This window comes from Zootoca vivipara, chromosome 17 (assembly GCF_963506605.1).
Source record: "Zootoca vivipara chromosome 17, rZooViv1.1, whole genome shotgun sequence".
Taxonomy (NCBI): domain Eukaryota; kingdom Metazoa; phylum Chordata; class Lepidosauria; order Squamata; family Lacertidae; genus Zootoca; species Zootoca vivipara.
In genome coordinates, this window is record NC_083292.1 from 12,195,827 (window position 1) to 12,212,876 (window position 17,050).

At 44.8% G+C, this 17,050-nt stretch overlaps 1 protein-coding gene across 1 annotated transcript in view; it reads left to right on the forward strand.

The window, feature by feature from the left end:
* Positions 1 to 17,050, forward strand: part of TXNRD2 (thioredoxin reductase 2) — a 69,961-nt gene that overhangs the window by 35,931 nt on the left and 16,980 nt on the right. The window contains exon 12 of the mRNA XM_035098261.2: positions 12,270 to 12,406. Coding sequence (XP_034954152.1) covers positions 12,270 to 12,406 — 137 coding nt within the window. The remainder of the gene's footprint in view (positions 1 to 12,269; positions 12,407 to 17,050) is intronic.

The following is a 17,050-nucleotide window of genomic DNA, read 5'->3' on the forward strand; positions in this document are numbered from 1 at the left end:
GACCTGCACCTCCATGGACAGCTATGAGTCCAAAATGACTCACAGCTTGTATCTGACTCGTAGCTCTTCAAACTGCAGGTGTTCACTTACATGACTAGATGCACTATTACACATAAATCTTCCTGCGTAGATGTCAGGGAGACCTATTGTAGGCTTGCCTTTTTCCTGATTCAAAATCATAGAATTGTAGAGTGAGAAGGTGCCCCAATAGTCATCTAGTCCAACCCCCTCCAATGCAGGAATCTCAGCTTGATCATACCACAACAGTTGTCCATCCAACCTCTGCTTAAAAACATCCAAGGAAGGAGAGCGCCACTTCTTGTGGGAGTCTGTTCCACTGTCAACAGCTCTTAATGTATACTATGCTTATGGGGAGATTGGTTGTTTTGGTTGGCACCGTCATATGCAGCCCAATTAACCACAGCACCTGAGCAATTCACAACTTTAAAGATTGATATAGTACAAAAGTAATGAAACGGAGCAACAATCAAGATAAAAAAAACCATGTTGTATTCAGGAAAGCAATGCAGGAATATGCAGCTCTCCCAGATGGGGATCAGATTTTCCACTCCTGGCATGCTCTTAACCAGTTGAGCTATTGCTACCTGCTTGTAGGTGAGAGTGGGGAGGAGATTCCGGAGGGGGGGAATAACAAAGCCAGATCGGAAGGTATCTTTCCATCTGCCTTGTCAAGGTGTGTCGCCTGACAGTTGTGATGCATATAAAAAAAAAAAAGTTAAGGAAAGGTTCGTTCTGCATATCTGAGGGTGTTTCCCGCGTCAAGCTCTGCTCTCTTCCCCGAGCGGCTTATCTGATTTGCCTCAAACGCCTGGAATGGCTCCAATCCCAACCCTTGATTTAGGAGCCATATGTCTTAAGATGACTCCAGGTGTACTTGGCGTAATGCTCGGCCGTGTTTGGAACTGCCGCTACGGAAGGGAAAGTGGCCATGGAGCGCAATCGTCAGGATGCTTAGCATATTTGCTTGGAAAAGGTGTAGCTCCCAAGAGCCACAGGGGCAGGAGACAAGGCTGCATACTTGGTCTTGTGCCTACGGAAAAATAACACCTAGGGTGCCGGCCAGAGGTGCATTGAGTTCCTATGAGGTTACATAGGTTAGGATGTAAGGAGGCAACAGTTTCCGTCCTGGTTTTCTTTGGCATTTCCATATCACTGCACTTCGGCTTCCAGGTTTGTTGGTATCACGGCTTATTAAAGCAAGATGCGGGTGGCGCTGTGGTCTAAACCACTGAGCCTCTTGGGCTTGCCGATCGGAAGGTCAGCGGTTTGAATTCCTGTGATGGGGTGAGCTCCCATTGCTCTATCTCCCAGCTCCTGCCAACCTACCAGTTCGAAAGCACGCCAGTGCAAGTAGATAAATAGGTACTGCTGTGGCGGGAAGGGAAGGTAAATTGTGTTTCCATGAGCTCTGGTTTCTGTCACTGTATTTTGTTGCACCAGAAGCGGTTTAGGCCTGCTGGCCACATGACTTGGAAAGCTGTCTGTGGACAAATGCCGGCTCCCTCGGCCTGAAAGCGAGATGAGCACTGCAACCCCATAGTCACCTTGACTGGACTTAACTGTCCAGGGTCCTTTACCTTTTTTTTTTTAATACCAAAACCAAGATACCTATTTTGATTTCAGCCTGTGAGTTACACCTGCCCTCCAAAGAGACTTTAAATTAGCTACAGATTGTAATTTACTATTAGGGCGCATTTGATAAGTGCAAGCCATAGTTTGTCAGCTCAGGATCTCATGGCAAACTGTGGCTTGCCACCAACCACGGAATCGGGGAGGCAACTGAGCGCACGAGCCAATCCTTCTCAATGTAATGCCCAACCCATGGTTGCCTGTGAACTAGGCCTGTGTGAGTTGTCTTAAGTATGTAAGTTGCACATCCATCCTTCTTATTTTCATGTTTGTGGGGCTGGTGAGGGTGATAGCGAAGTGAGGACTGGAAGCCAGGTTGCCCAATGGGTGGGGAAAGAAGTAGAATACAGTGAAGAAGCCTGCTTGGCGTCAAGAGGCAGAGAGTTCCAAAGTGTATGTAGGTACTGCTCCACTAAAACTCCACAAGTGCAGAATGATTATTACGTGGCACATATAACAGATGAAAGCAGTCAAGTGGGCATATTATGGGGTAAACTGATCCCAAGCTTTTTAAGGGTGTGATATAGTAACACCTTGAATGAGCAACCAGGGGGGATCTCTGAGAAGACATGTCATCATTTAATTGCATAGTTATTAATCTGCTGTGAAAAATGTCAAGGTCAAGCACAATTAAGGTGGTTTTTTTATTTTGGCAGAGCTGTGGTTTCAGAATAATGTTGAGAAGCATGAGGGCTAAAGCCTTGTAAGAAGGTTTTCAAGACTCCATTGGGATCCTGCACACCCCCGTAGAGGGTGCATTGATCAACCGTTGCCAACTTTTGAATCAACTCCCCCTGCCCACACACAAACGTCGCCTTCTGCAGAAAGCTCTCCAGATTGTTTTGAGAAAGGTCCATGCAGTTTTGGGGGCAGACACCAGACCAATTTAGCCAACTCATTAATGTGAAAAGCAAAGGCCATGACTGATTTCTACGAGGACGAATCTCAGCTGTTCATTTTCCTCCAGCTTTGCGGATTCAATCCTTCCCAAGGGGGCATGCTGGGGGTAGGGTGGGGGGAACAGCTTGGAATTTGCCAGCCGGTTCTCTTGTCAGGGATTTTTAATGAGGTCCAAACATCCCCTCCTTGGACTCAAGAGGCTTTTCCTCTTATCATATGACAGAGATTGCCCCCCCCCTCCACCAGGCCATTGTTAACTCAGAAACCTCGTAAGTTACAGGTGGACAGATATTGGCTGAACCTTAAAGAGGAACTGCCTTGAACCCTAAACTAAGATCAGTTGGTATTTTGGTTCTATGGGCCTATCCAGGTGTTCTTTTTATTGTGCATTCATTATTATTATTATTATTATTATTATTATTATTATTATTACTATTACTATTACTATTATTTGTGGGGAGGTTTATTATGACCCCACTTTGAATACTGTTTGTGCCTGCAAAATTTTGGGGAACACATGCCACTTTGTTTCTAATTATGCATGTCCCGTAGCTTCCTGTTGAGATCCTGTAAAAAATTTATATTGCCTCATTTGAGTTTTTTAAACAGAGATTGGATGGCCCTCTGTCAATGATTCTTTAGCTGTGATTCCCTCATTTCTGGGGATTGGAAATGCTGAGCCTTAGGGTACCTTCCCTAGGGACGCAGGTGGCACTGTGGTCTAAACCACAGAGCCTAGGGCTTGCCGATCAGAAGGTTGGTGGTTCAAATCCCCGTGACGGGGTGAGCGCCTGTTGCTCAGTCCCTGCTCCTGCCCACCTAGCAATTCGAAAGCACCTCAAAGTGCAAGTAGATAAATAGGTACCGCTCTGGCGGGAAGGTAAATGGCGTTTCTGTGTGCTGCTCTGGTTTCGCCAGAAGCGACTTAGGCATGCTGGCCACATGGCCCGGAAAAACTGTCTGTGGACAAATGCCGACTCCCTCGGCCTTTGGAGCAAGATGAGTGTGCAACCCCAGAGTCGTCCGTGATTGGACCTAACAGTCAGGGGTACCTTTACCTTTAGGGTACCTTCCACCCCAAGATTCTGTGCTCCAGGTTCCTTGGTTTCCCCCCCAGTTTTGGCATTATAAGTGCAAGTCTCGATATTCAAACACAAGGCATTCTCAGGAAATAGCTTGCCAGTGTTCACAAAATAAGCCAACAATTTCCACAGATTCCTATGAGGAAAGTTCTAATGCATTCCAACTGTAGAATTTTGACCTTCAAACTGACAAACAACAACAACCCAGAAAAACCTTCTGAAACCTTGCAAAAGGCAAACAAGGAGGGGAAAAATGCTCCTTTAGTTGTTTGACCCCCCTCCATCCTTCCCACCAGGGTTTCTGGTGAAATGTCTGCCAAAGACCAGCAAAACACAAAAAAGGCTTGTTTAAGGCTGCTTGTTTGTTTACAGTACAGTGGTACCTCGGGTTAAGAACTTAATTCGTTCTGGAGGTCCGTTCTTAACCTGAAACCGTTCTTAACCTGAGGTACCACTTTAGCTAATGGGGCCTCCCGCTGCCGCCACACGATTTCTGTTCTCATCCTGAAGCAAAGTTCTTAACCCGAGGTACTATTTCTGGGTTTGCGGAGTCTGTAACCTGAAGCGTCTGTAACCTGAAGTGTCTGTAACCAGAGGTACCACTGTATACTACAAGCAGGTCCAGCTGTTTGGATATCTGAATCTGCAGTGTGTGTGTGTGTGTGTGTGTGTAGCAAGATTTGGGTCCTAATTCCTCATGTTTGGATTAGTGAATTTTTGTATTTGGATAGTGGAACCCACATATACAGTCATACTTCGACATCCGAATGCTTCGACTTCCGAAGGTTTCGACGTCCGAAGTGGACAACTCCCAGAAGTCCTTTTTGCCGCACGCGCCCGGCACATGCGCCGTAGCGGTGCTTCGACATCCGAAAACCTCGACTTACGAAGACGGCCGCGGAACGGATCGTCTTCATAAGTCGAGGTACCACTGTATAGTGCAAGAGCCTTCCTCCAGGCGGCAATAGTGAGACCAAAGAGCAAATAACGTAACAGAACAATGTGTGCACAGTCCAGTATAAATCCACCACTGTTGCACTATTATTGCATCAACCGACTGTCCACAGTCACATCATGTGTTTAGAGCGCTGTGATGCTGCTTTAAACAGTCATGGCTTCCCCCAAAGAATTCTGGGAGCTATGGTCTGTCAAGGATGCTGAGAGTTGTTGTTCCCCTCACAGTTCCCAGAGTGGTCTAACAGCCAACCCCTCTTCACAGGGAACTCTGGGAATCATAGCTCTGTGAGGAGCAGCTTCCTATCTACGGTTTGGCCCTGTTTGCTGAGGGACTGGTGGGAACTGTAGTTCAGCAGCATCTGGAGGGACCAGCCCTGGTCTAGGATCTCGGATGGGGTAGGCCACACTGGACTTGGTGGTGGATCAGCCCTCTTGACTTTTGTCAGGCAGGTTCTTGTGCGTTCAGTGTGCCACCTTCACCTCCTGCTCTCAAGGGTCTAAGCCAGGGGTCCCCAGACTTACCCGGCTTTGGGCCGGTGCCCGCCGTGCCGATCGCCCGGAGGGCAGGGGAGTGCGCGCCCGTGCGCATGCGCACACACACTTACTGGCGCGGTGGCGCTTCCAGGTCGGGAAAAAATCACCGAAAATCGTTTGTGCGCATGCGTATGGGCCTCCCCCGACCTGGAGGTGCACCGGAAATGACCTCTTCTGGGTCGGGAGAGGCCCATACGCATGCGCACAAACGATTTTCGGCGCTTTTTTTCCGATCTGGAAGTGCGCCGCCACGCTGTGTGGCGTAAGAGCGGGCGGCAGCGGGCGGCGGGGGTCGTCGCGGGCTAGATTGGGAGGCCAATTGGGCCGCATCTGGCCCACGGGCCGTAGTCTGGGGACCCCTGGTCTAAGCATCTGAGGAAAGCCAGCATTAGCCTCTGAATGCCAGTGCCTGGAATTGCACAAGGAGGAAAAGCGCGGCTGTTGCTCTCAGTACTTGTCTTCCCATTGGGGCATCTGTTTGACCACTATGACTTTTAGAAGATATCTGACTTTAAGACGACATCTGAAGGCAGCCTTGTTTAGGGAAGTTTTTGTATTAGATGAATTATTGTATTTTAACATTTTGCTGGAAGCTGCCCAGAGTGGCTGGGGATGGGCTGGGTATAAATAATGTTATTCTTGTTGTTGTTGTTGTTGTTGTTGTTGTTGTTGTTACTATGAGAACAGGGTGCTGGGCTACAGGAGCCAATGGCCAGATCCAGTAGGGCCTCTTTTTACATCAGTGTTTCCCAAACTTGGGCCTCCAGCTGTTTTTAGACTACAACTCCCATCATCCCTAGCTAGCAGGGCCAGCGGTCAGGGATAATAATAATAATAAATTTTTATTTGTACCCCGCCCTCCCCAGTCAAAACCGGGCTCAGGGCGGCTCACACCAATAAAATTACAATAAAACATGAAAAGCAATTAATTAAAATACAGTATTAAAATTTAAAATTTAAGTTTAAAATGCAGCCTGATTTTAAGTAGTCCATAAATCCAAGCCATGAGGGAGGAAAACACAGGGGTCAGACTAAGTCCAACCCAAAGGCCAGGCGGAACAGCTCTGTCTTGCAGGCCCTGCGGAAAGATGACAAATCCCGCAGGGCCCTGGTCTTCTGTGAAAGAGCGTTCCACCAAGTTGGTGCCAATACTGAAAAGGCCCTGGCCCTAGTTGAGGCCAATCTAGCCACCTTATGGCTCGGGATCTCCAGAACATTGTTGTTTGTCCGCGGGGCATACCAGGAGAGGCGGTCCCGTAGGTACGAGGGTCCCAAGCCGCATAGGGCTTTAAAGGTCAAAACCAGCACCTTAAACCTGATCCTGATGATGGGAATGGTAGTCCAGAAACAGCTGGAGATTAAGAACACATTGGGGGGGCTTCAAAATTTGGAAGTGGAGCTACCTAAGCCTCTAGACACAACTAAAGCATTTCCCCAAACCAAAACATTTTCGCCCATTTGATCTTAATGGAAGGTATTGAATAGATTCTTCAGCTTGGAAACCAGAGCTGGGCATGGCTTCCAGCCAATAAAATTCCAGCGTTGAGTTTTAACATTTTCGGCGCTGCTTTCAGGATTCCGCATGGGACACACGTGGGAAAGAGGATGAGGTTTCGCTTTGGGTCGCCCAAATGCGTTTCCCTTTCTTCCTTCAGATGTCGGGAGATTGGAACCGAGAAAAATTAAACATTGCCCTGCAGATTTGATCATCTCAGCTGTTGTTTTTGTTACAGCATTAAAACAAAATGCCAGTCTGTTTTAGGGAGGGGGGAGATATTCAGCTCAGTTCCCCTTTAAATGCACACTTATCGAATCTGCACTTTCTGTAACAATTTCACTGGAACACAGCCATCCTTCAAACTTTGCACTTCTCTGAATTTTGCAATGCAATCCTCCCTTCGGCTAACCTGTACGAATACGCAAACATTAGAGGAAAGTGTGCATGAAAATGGGTATATATTTGTGAAAGTAGCATGCACAAATGTATTGTATGTGGAGAAATTGTTTTGCCAAAAAAAAAAAGTGAATTTGGAAAAATCGGATACAAAAATGTGCAAAGCAGGAGAAATTCACACTGAAATACTGGTGAATTTTCATGAGGACTTTAAAAAAAAATGCTGACTGATGTGCAGAACTCAACTCCAGATTGGAAAATTTGAGAAACTGAGAGAAACCTAAACTGACTGTATCTCCCACCCCTAGTTGTGTTTGCAAGGTCCTGCATTACGGTGAAAGCTTTAATTCGGTGACTTCCTGGGTCTGACAGAAAATGGCGGAAATCAAAAATGGGCAGATTTGCTCCTTCCTAATGTCTTGGCGAAGCGAAAGGAAAGTCCGATGCTGTAAAGAAAAATATTGCATAGGAACCTGGAATGTAAGAACCATGAATAGAGGTAAGCTGGATGTGGTCAAAAATGAGATGACAAGAATAAATATCGACATCCTGGGCATCAGTGAACTAAAATGGAAGGGAATGGGTGAATTCAGTTCGGGTGACTATCATATCTACTACTGTGGGCAAGAATCCTGTAGAAGAAATGGAGTGGCCCTCATAGTCAACAAAAGAGTGGCAAAAGCTGTAATGGGATGCAATCTCAAAAATGACAGAATGATCTCGATACGAATCCAAGGCAGACCTTTTAACATCACAGTAATCCAAGTTTATGCACCAACTACCGGTGCTGAAGAAAGTGAAATTGACCAATTCTATGAAGACCTACAACACCTTCTAGAAATGACACCAAAGAAGGATGTTCTTCTCATTACAGGGGATTGGAATGCTAAAGTAGGGAATCAAGAGATAAAAGGAACAACTGGCAAGTTTGGCCTTGGAGTTCAAAATGAAGCAGGGCAAAGGCTAATAGAGTTCTGTCAAGAGAACAAGCTGGTCATCACAAACACTCTCTTCCAACAACACAAGAGACGACTCTACACATGGATATCACCAAATGGGCAGCATCGAAATCAGATTGATTATATTCTCTGCAGCCAAAGATGGAGAAGCTCTATACAGTCAGCAAAAACAAGACCTGGAGCTGACTGTAACTCAGATCATCAGCTTCTTATAGCAAAATTCCAGCTTAAACTGAAGAAAGTAGGAAAAACCACTGGGCCAGTAAGATACAATCTGAATCAAATCCCTTATGAATACACAGTGGAAGTGAGGAACAGGTTTAAGGATTTAGATTTGGTGGACAGGGTGCCTGAAGAACTATGGATGGAGGCTCGTAACATTATACAGGAGGCAGCAACGAAAACCATCCCAAGGAAAAGGAAATGCAAGAAGGCAAAATGGCTGTCCAACGAGGCCTTACGAATAGCGGAGGAGAGGAGGCAAGCAAAATGCAAGGGAGATAGGGAAAGATACAGGAAACTGAATGCAGATTTCCAAAAAACAGCAAGGAGAGATAAGAGGGTCTTCTTAAATGAGCAATGCAAAGAAATAGAGGAAAACAATAGAATGGGGAAAACCAGAGATCTGTTCAAGAAAATTGGAGATATGAAAGGAACATTTCGTACAAAGATTACCATAATCAAGGACAAAAGTGGTAAGGACCTAACAGAAGCAGAAGACATCAAGAAGAGGTGGCAAGAATACACAGAGGAATTATACCAGAAAGATATGGAGGTCTCGTACACCCCAGGTAGTGTGGTTGCTGACCTTGAGCCAGACATCTTGGAGAGTGAAGTCAAATGGGCCTTAGAAAGCACTGCTAATAACAAAGCCAGTGGAAGTGATGATATTCCAGCTGAACTATTTAAAATTTTAAAAGATGATGCTGTTAAGGTGCTACACCCAATATGCCAGCAAGTTTGGAAAACTCAGCAATGGCCAGAGGATTGGAGAAGATCAGTCTACATCCCAATTCCAAAGAAGGGCAGTGCCAAAGAATGCTCCAACTACCGCACAATTGCGCTCATTTCACACGCTAGCAAGGTTATGCTTAAAATTCTACAAGGCAGGCTTAGGCAGTATGTGGACCGAGAACTCCCAGAAGTGCAAGCTGGATTTCGAAAGGGCAGAGGAACCAGAGACCAAATAGCAAACATGCGCTGGATTATGGAGAAAGCTAGAGAGTTCCAGAAAAACGTCTACTTCTGCTTCATTGACTATGCAAAAGCCTTTGACTGTGTCAACCACAGCAAACTATGGCAAGTTCTTAAAGAAATGGGAGTGCCTGATCACCTCATCTGTCTCCTAAGAAATCTCTATGTGGGACAAGAAGCTACAGTTAGAACTGGATATGGAACAACTGATTGGTTCAAAATTGGGAAAGGAGTACGACAAGGTTGTATATTGTCTCCCTGCTTATTTAACTTATATGCAGAATTCATCATGCGAAAGGCTGGACTAGATGAATCCCAAGCAGGAATTAAGATTGCCGGAAGAAATATCAACAACCTCAGATATGCAGATGACACAACTTTGATGGCAGAAAGTGAGGAGGAATTAAAGAACCTTTTAATGAGGGTGAAAGAGGAGAGCGCAAAATATGGTCTGAAGCTCAACATCAAAAAAACCAAGATCATGGCCACTGGTCCCATCACCTCCTGGCAAATAGAAGGGGAAGAAATGGAGGCAGTGAGAGATTTTACTTTCTTGGGCTCCTTGATCACTGCAGATGGTGACAGCAGTCACGAAATTAAAAGACGCCTGCTTCTTGGGAGAAAAGCAATGACAAACCTAGACAGCATCTTAAAAAGCAGAGACATCACCTTGCCGACAAAGGTCCGTATAGTTAAAGCTATGGTTTTCCCAGTAGTGATGTATGGAAGTGAGAGCTGGACCATAAAGAAGGCTGATCGCCGAAGAATTGATGCTTTTGAATTATGGTGCTGGAGGAGACTCTTGAGAGTCCCATGGATTGCTAGAAGATCAAACCTATCCATTCTTAAGGAAATCAGCCCTGAGTGCTCCCTGGAAGGACAGATCGTGAAGCTGAGGCTCCAATACTTTGGCCACCTCATGAGAAGAGAAGAATCCTTGGAAAAGACTCTGATGTTGGGAAAGATTGAGGGCACTAGGAGAAGGGGACGACAGAGGATGAGATGGTTGGACAGTGTTCTCGAAGCTACGAACATGAGTTTGACCAAACTACGGGAGGCAGTGCAAGACAGGAGTGCCTGGCGTGCTATGGTCCATGGGGTCACGAAGAGTCGGACACGACTAAACGACTAAACAACAACAACAACAACAATGTCTTGGCAGGTTGCTGGGAGGAGAAATTTGTGTGGCGGTTTCTCTCCCTCTCTGCCCTCCCCCTTCTCTCTCTCTCTCTCTGTGTGTGTGTGTGTGTGTGTGTATGTATGTGTATGTATATATATATATATATATATATATATATATATATATATATATATATATATATATATATATAATTAGCATATTGCGTGCTAGCTTGTTCCTCTAAGCTCTGCCTGAGCCGGAAAACGGGGAAACTGGAAAAGTTTCACCATAAGCTGCCCCGCTTTGCAAGCCTCCCCAGACTTTTTATTCTCGGCGCACAAAAGAAATACAACAGTAGGAAGTTGTTTCACATCCGAGCCCAAGATAAGGTCTCGGTTGTGTTTTCTTTTAAAAGTATTGTCGTTGTTATTATTTTTGGTGCCTGATAGCATCGGAGCTCGGGGACCAGATGGCAAAGAGAGGGGACGGCAGGGATCCGGCATCCCACAGGGAGGGCTGACGGAAGGCAGACAGATAGCTCGAGTGCCGACAGCTCCACTCGCCGATCCCAGAGGAAGTGTCAGTTTCGCCAGCTGAAATGAATCTGCAGGAGCCTCCCCCACACCCCGTCTCAGAGCCGTTCAGATACAGCATTGTTTGCACTGGAAGAACGGGGAGGACCCTGGCTTTTAAGGCAGGCGGATAATACAGTGAATCATATGTTTATTTATAATCAGACCTCCAATGCAGGGGCCAGGCTTTCCTTTTGTTTAATAATTTCCCTACCTCCACATCAAAGGCCCTTAAGTGTTTTCCTCCGCTCAGCCCTTGTTTTCAGAACGCAAACACATTTCCCATCCTGGCTTCGGACGAGACTCTCAAGTTCACATCAAACGTTGGAAGGGTGTTCCCTCTCCCAGCGAAGAGAGGGGGGCGGAGAGCATGCTTTTATTCTGTTTTCCTAATATAAGCCTCTTAAAAGGCTTTTTTTAAAAAAATCAGACGGAAAATTTCGGATTTAGATTTCTGGTTCTGGATCTTGACCCCACCCCGGGGTGGTGATCTCGTGACCGAGCTGACCGTTGCCTGGAATGGTTCCCCTTCCTCACTTTGCAAGGTTAACGTGGTTGATAATGGGGGTCATAAAAAGAGCTGGCTGGATCAGGCCAATGGCCCATCTGCTCCAGCATCCAGCATTCTTAAAGGGAACAGTTAATGCCCGGTGGAAATTAAGCTGCCGAACTCACTCTTGCAGGAGGCAGTGATTGCCTCTAAGCTAGATGGCTTTGAAAGAGGATTGGGCAAATTCGTGGCAAAGAGGAATATTGATGACTGCTAGCCAAGACGGCTAAAGGCCCTGCCTTCGCAGTTGGAGGCAGCAATGCTTCTGATTAAAAAAGGTCAAGGTCCCCTGGACGGTGAAGTCCAGTCAAAGGCGACTATGGGGTTGTGGCGCTCATCTTGCTTTCAGGCTGAGGGAGCCGGCGTTTGTCCACAGACAGCTTTCAGGGTCATGTGGCCAGCAGGACTAAACCGCTTCTGGCTCAATGGGACACCGTGATGGAAACCAGAGTGCACGGAAAAGCCATTGACCTTCCCGTCGCAGCAGTACCTACTTATCTACTTGCACTGGTGTGCTTTCGAACTGCTAGGTTGGCAGGAGCTGGGACAGAGCAACAGGAGCTCACTCCGTCGTGGGGATTCGAACCGCCAACCTTCTGATCAGCAAACCCAAGAGGCTCAGTGGTTTAGACCACAGCACCAGCCACGTCCCTGCTTCCGAGTACCAGTTGGTGGGAACCACAGGAGGGGAGAGTACTATTGCACTGTCCTGATCTAGCAGGCTCTTCCTGTGTCCTTACATTGTTGGGGATTTATTTTTATTTTTGTAAGAATTAAAACTGCTTAAAAAATTTAAAATGTTTCTTTTAATTTTTATTTTTTTTCTTTAAAAACCCCTCTTACTCTTTCTTTCCCAGGCCGAGCCCCTGACACCCAAACTCTCAACTTGGAGATGGCTGGAGTGGAAACAAATCCCACGACGGGAAAGATCATTGTTGATGCAAGAGAAACCACTTCTGTTCCTCACATTTATGCAATTGGAGACATAACAGAGGTAGACGTCTACATAAACTCCTTGACAATGACAGGAAAACTTACTTTGTTCTTGATTAATAACCGCTGCCCATTTGTCGTCAAGCCTATATCAGCGTGCTAAAGCCCCTCTCTTTTCATTTTCATTCGGAGTGTTTATGCCAGCAACACAGAACAGTAATTTCCTCCACGCAAAACACCTCTGCATTAGAGATTATTACTGATGCTTATCAGGTGAAAAGCATTATGTGGCAACAACTGGCAAAGAAGGCTTTGTTATCTCTCCTATATCAATGCTGCTTCTGAAATAAATAGGTTTTGCTGCCCGTGGAAGGCCAAAAAAAAAAAGGAGTACAGCTTTTTTTTAAAAAAAAAGGCTGAAGGTGTTAGTAATTTGACTGTGAAATCAAACTGCTTGACAATTAAGTTCACACGGTTTTTGCAAAAACGCTTCTTACTCCCTCTCTCTCTCTCTCTCTCTCTCTCTCTCTCTGAAAGGCATCATGTGCAGTCTGCCATCTTGCTGGCAGCAACTCACAACTTCTAACCATTCTTGCAAGAGAGGCTAAATGGTTTGGGGCAGAGAAAGCCCCCCCCCCATCTCTGATAACACTAGAACTTGTGGACACTCAGCAAAGCCGAATGCCGGAAGATTCAGGATGGCCAAAAAAAGAAGTAGCTTCTCCACACAGCCCCTAGTTAAACTATAGAATTTGCTCCCACAAAATGTAATGATGGCCACCAACAAGAATGACATGAATATATAATTAAATTTTCTAATTTACATTTCAAAATATTCATTTACACAACCTTAAATCAAAGACTTCCCTTCTTCTCTTTCCGTGGTTCATTTTACATGCCATTCATCCCTGCATATTTTACATGAATCGAACCGTTCGATAATCCATTGTTACAACCATCAAAACCTATTTAAACTGTTGAATTTATCTTAGTGCTACCAGCGTTTTTTTTAATGAACACAATTTTCACCCATATATTCAGTAAACATTTTCCAGTCTTCTTTGAACATACATTTTTCTTGTTCTCTTATTCTAAAAGTTAAGTCTACGTGCTGCACGTATTCCATCAGTTTAAGTTGCCATTCTTCTTTGGTTGGGACCTCGCTCATTTTCCATTTTGGGGCTAACAAAACACAGGCTGCAGTAGTAGCATACATAAATACGGTAACCTTTTTTGACACCTGGGAATTTCCCTCTGAATTATTCCAAACAAAAAGGACTCTGGATGTTGTGTTTTTTTAAAAGGTACTTTTAAACATTTTTTTTCAATTCATTATATATTATTTCCCAATACGTATTCTTTTACCCTTTTACAAGTCCTCCAACAGGAATGACTTTGAGAGCAGGCAAATTTGTGGAGGAGAAAGCTAGGGGTCAGCAAACGTTTTCAGCAGGGGGCTGGTCCAGTGTCCCTCAGACCTTCTGGGGGGGTCAGACTATATTGGGGGGGGTGAATGAATTCCTATGCCCCACAAATAACCCAGAGATGCAGTTTAAATAAAAGGACACATTCTACTCATGTAAAAACACCAGGCCGTCCCCACAAATAACCCAGAGATGCTTTTTAAATAAAAGCACACATTCTACTCATGTAAAAACACCAGGCCGTCCCCACAAATAACCCAGAGATGCTTTTTTAAATAAAAGGACACATTCTACTCATGTAAAAACACCAGGCCGTCCCCACAAATAACCCAGAGATGCTTTTTAAATAAAAGGACACATTCTACTCATGTAAAAACACCAGGCCGTCCCCACAAATAACCCAGAGATGCTTCTTAAATAAAAGGACACATTCTACTCATGTAAAAACACCAGGCAGGCAGGCCCCACAAATAACCCAGAGATGCATTTTAAATAAAAGGACACATTCTACTCATGTAAAAACACCAGGCCGTCCCCACAAATAACCCAGAGATGCATTTTAAATAAAAGGACACATTCTACTCATGTAAAAACACCAGGCAGGCCCCACAAATAACCCAGAGATGCATTTTAAATAAAAGGACACAATCTACTCATGTAAAAACATGCTGATTCCCAGACTGTCCGCGGGCTGGATTGAGAAGGCGATTGGGCCAGATCCGGCCCCTGAGCCTTAGTTTGCGTACCCATTTATTAGTGCCTCCTAACCCAAACGGCTATGTTCTGCCTCCACTGTCGGAGGGGGTAACGCTTCTAAATATCTCTTGCTGTCAAGAGCAGGAAGTGAGGGTGTTCTTTATTTATTTGTGGCATTTATATTCTCCCACCTTTCTTGCAAGGAACGTGCAGCAGTGAGCACACTTCTCCACATTCTACCCTCACGCCTTGCAAGGTAGAAGTTGGGCAGAGCCTGAGTGACTGGCCCAAGGTCACTCAGCAAAGTTGGCCACCTAGTCCCTAGTCCAGCACCCTTAACCACGACACCACACCGTGAATTTGTGCTGTTTGTGGGCTTCCCATGGGAGCACCTGGTTTACCCCTGTGTGAACAGGATGCTGGACTAGATGGGCCACTGGCCTGATCTGGCAGCCTATTAGAATCATTGAATCATAGAATTGGGACCTCGAGGGTCCTCTAGTCCAGTGTTTCCCAACCTTGTGCCTCCAGCTGTTTTTGGACTACAACTCCCATCATCCCTAGCTAGCAAGACCAGTGGTCAGGAATGATGGGAATTGTAGTCCGAAAACAGCTGGAGGCACAAGGTTGGGAAACACTGCTCTAGTCCAATGCAGGAATCTCAGCTTGATCATCCATGGTGGGTGGCCAGCCAACCTCTGCTTAAAAACCTCGAAAGGAGGAGAGTCCACCGGCTGTCGGGGGAGTCTGTTCCACTGTCAAACAACTCTTACTGTCAGAAACGTTCTAGTTACAGGTAGGTAGCCGTGTTGGTCTGAGTCGAAACAAAATAAAAAAATTCCTTCAGTAGCACCTTAAAGACCAACTAAGTTTTTATTTTTTCGTCAGGTACCCAGGTATCTGACGAAGTGTGCATGCACACGAAAGCTCATACCAAAATAAAAACTTAGTTGGTCTTTAAGGTGCTACTGAAGGAATTTTTTTATTTTGTAAGAAACATTATTCTTGATGTTTAATCGGAATCACCATTCTTGTAACTTGAATTCATTGCTTTGGGTCCTAGAATTTTTATTTTTTTAAATATAATTTTTATTTCTTTTCCCTTTAATTTTATGCATTCACACCATCTTTATCCACTATACCGTCTTGGCTCTTAGAGCCCATCGACTTGCTTCCCTCCCGCCTCATGGCTTTCAAAATTCACCTTTTATATCATTGCGATTTATACGTTTTCCAATTCTAATTGCACTCATTACAGAAGAGCTCAAAGATTTAAATAAATATAAAAAAGATAGAAAATTTCTCATTACGAGTCTTCAGACAACGCTGCTAGTGATGTTAATTGCTGACAATGATTTTTCAGATATCGTATGAATTTACTCCAGTCTTTCTGGAATACTTGATCTTGCCGGTTTCGGATTTTTCCTGTCAGCTTCGCCAGTTCTGCAAAGTCCATCATCTTCATCTGCCACTCTTCTTTTGTTGGACTTCTTCTTGTTTCCAGTTTTGGGCTAAAAGAGTTCTTGCCGCCGTTGTTGCACACATAAACAAGCTTTTATCTTCCCTTGGTATCTCTTCACCCACTATACCCAAGAGAATGGCTTCCGGCTTTTTAACAAAAGTATTTTTAAACACCTTCTTAAACTCATTATGTACCATTTCCCAGAAAGCCTTTATGGGTCCTAGAATTTTTATTGCCGATAATCTAACATAGTCCCACGCATGGGTGCAAAGCGAGCGTTTGTGTCGACTTGTTTACTCAGGGAAGTCTTAAGCCGTTGTTTTTTCATGCGCACAAAGAGAGGGAAAATACCCTATGCCTATGTCTGCATGTTTTAGTAATTAGCTTGGGTGTTCCTTGTGCTTTTTAAAAAAAAGGAATGTATGCCAGAGGCTTTCCTCCCCCACCCTCCAAGTTTTATCTCTTTCTCTGATCTCTGGAACGCCAAAATAACATCTGTATTTCCTGCCACAGAAATGATTGGCAGCTGCATTTCAGGCGGTTTGCGGGGAGGGGGGGCGGGTGGAGGGAAACAGCAACGTTGACAAATCACATTGACAGACAATCTCGCAAGCCAAAACGTTAGTTCGGGGAAAGAGATAACACATACATTTGCCTAAACCTTGGGATTAATCCCAAACTGCAACTTGGGACTTGCTTCCGTTCTTTTTAATTATCATTAAATGTATAACAAACAAGGCGAACAGATTATATGAGTTTTTGATCTGCTGGTTGTGACTTATCTTGAGGTGCTGCTGTATTGCCTCTTTTGTACAAATTTCTTCCAATGTTTTTCTTTGTATCTTTGGTCTCCTTACCTTATACCTGACCATTCTCAATTGTATCCCACCACCCTTTAGTTGAGTTTTAGAAAGACTCTGTTAGTCTTGTTTGTTATAGATAGATGATGATAGATAGATAGATCACACAGAGAGAGAGGGGTGTGTGTGCCAGAACTCACCATGAACACCCGCCTTGTTCTCTTATAATCAGTAAATTGCAAGAACTCGGGCCAGGAGGAAGATGAATTTCAAGTAAATCTTCAAAAGGTTTTATTTATGTAATGATGAATTCAAATAGGAAT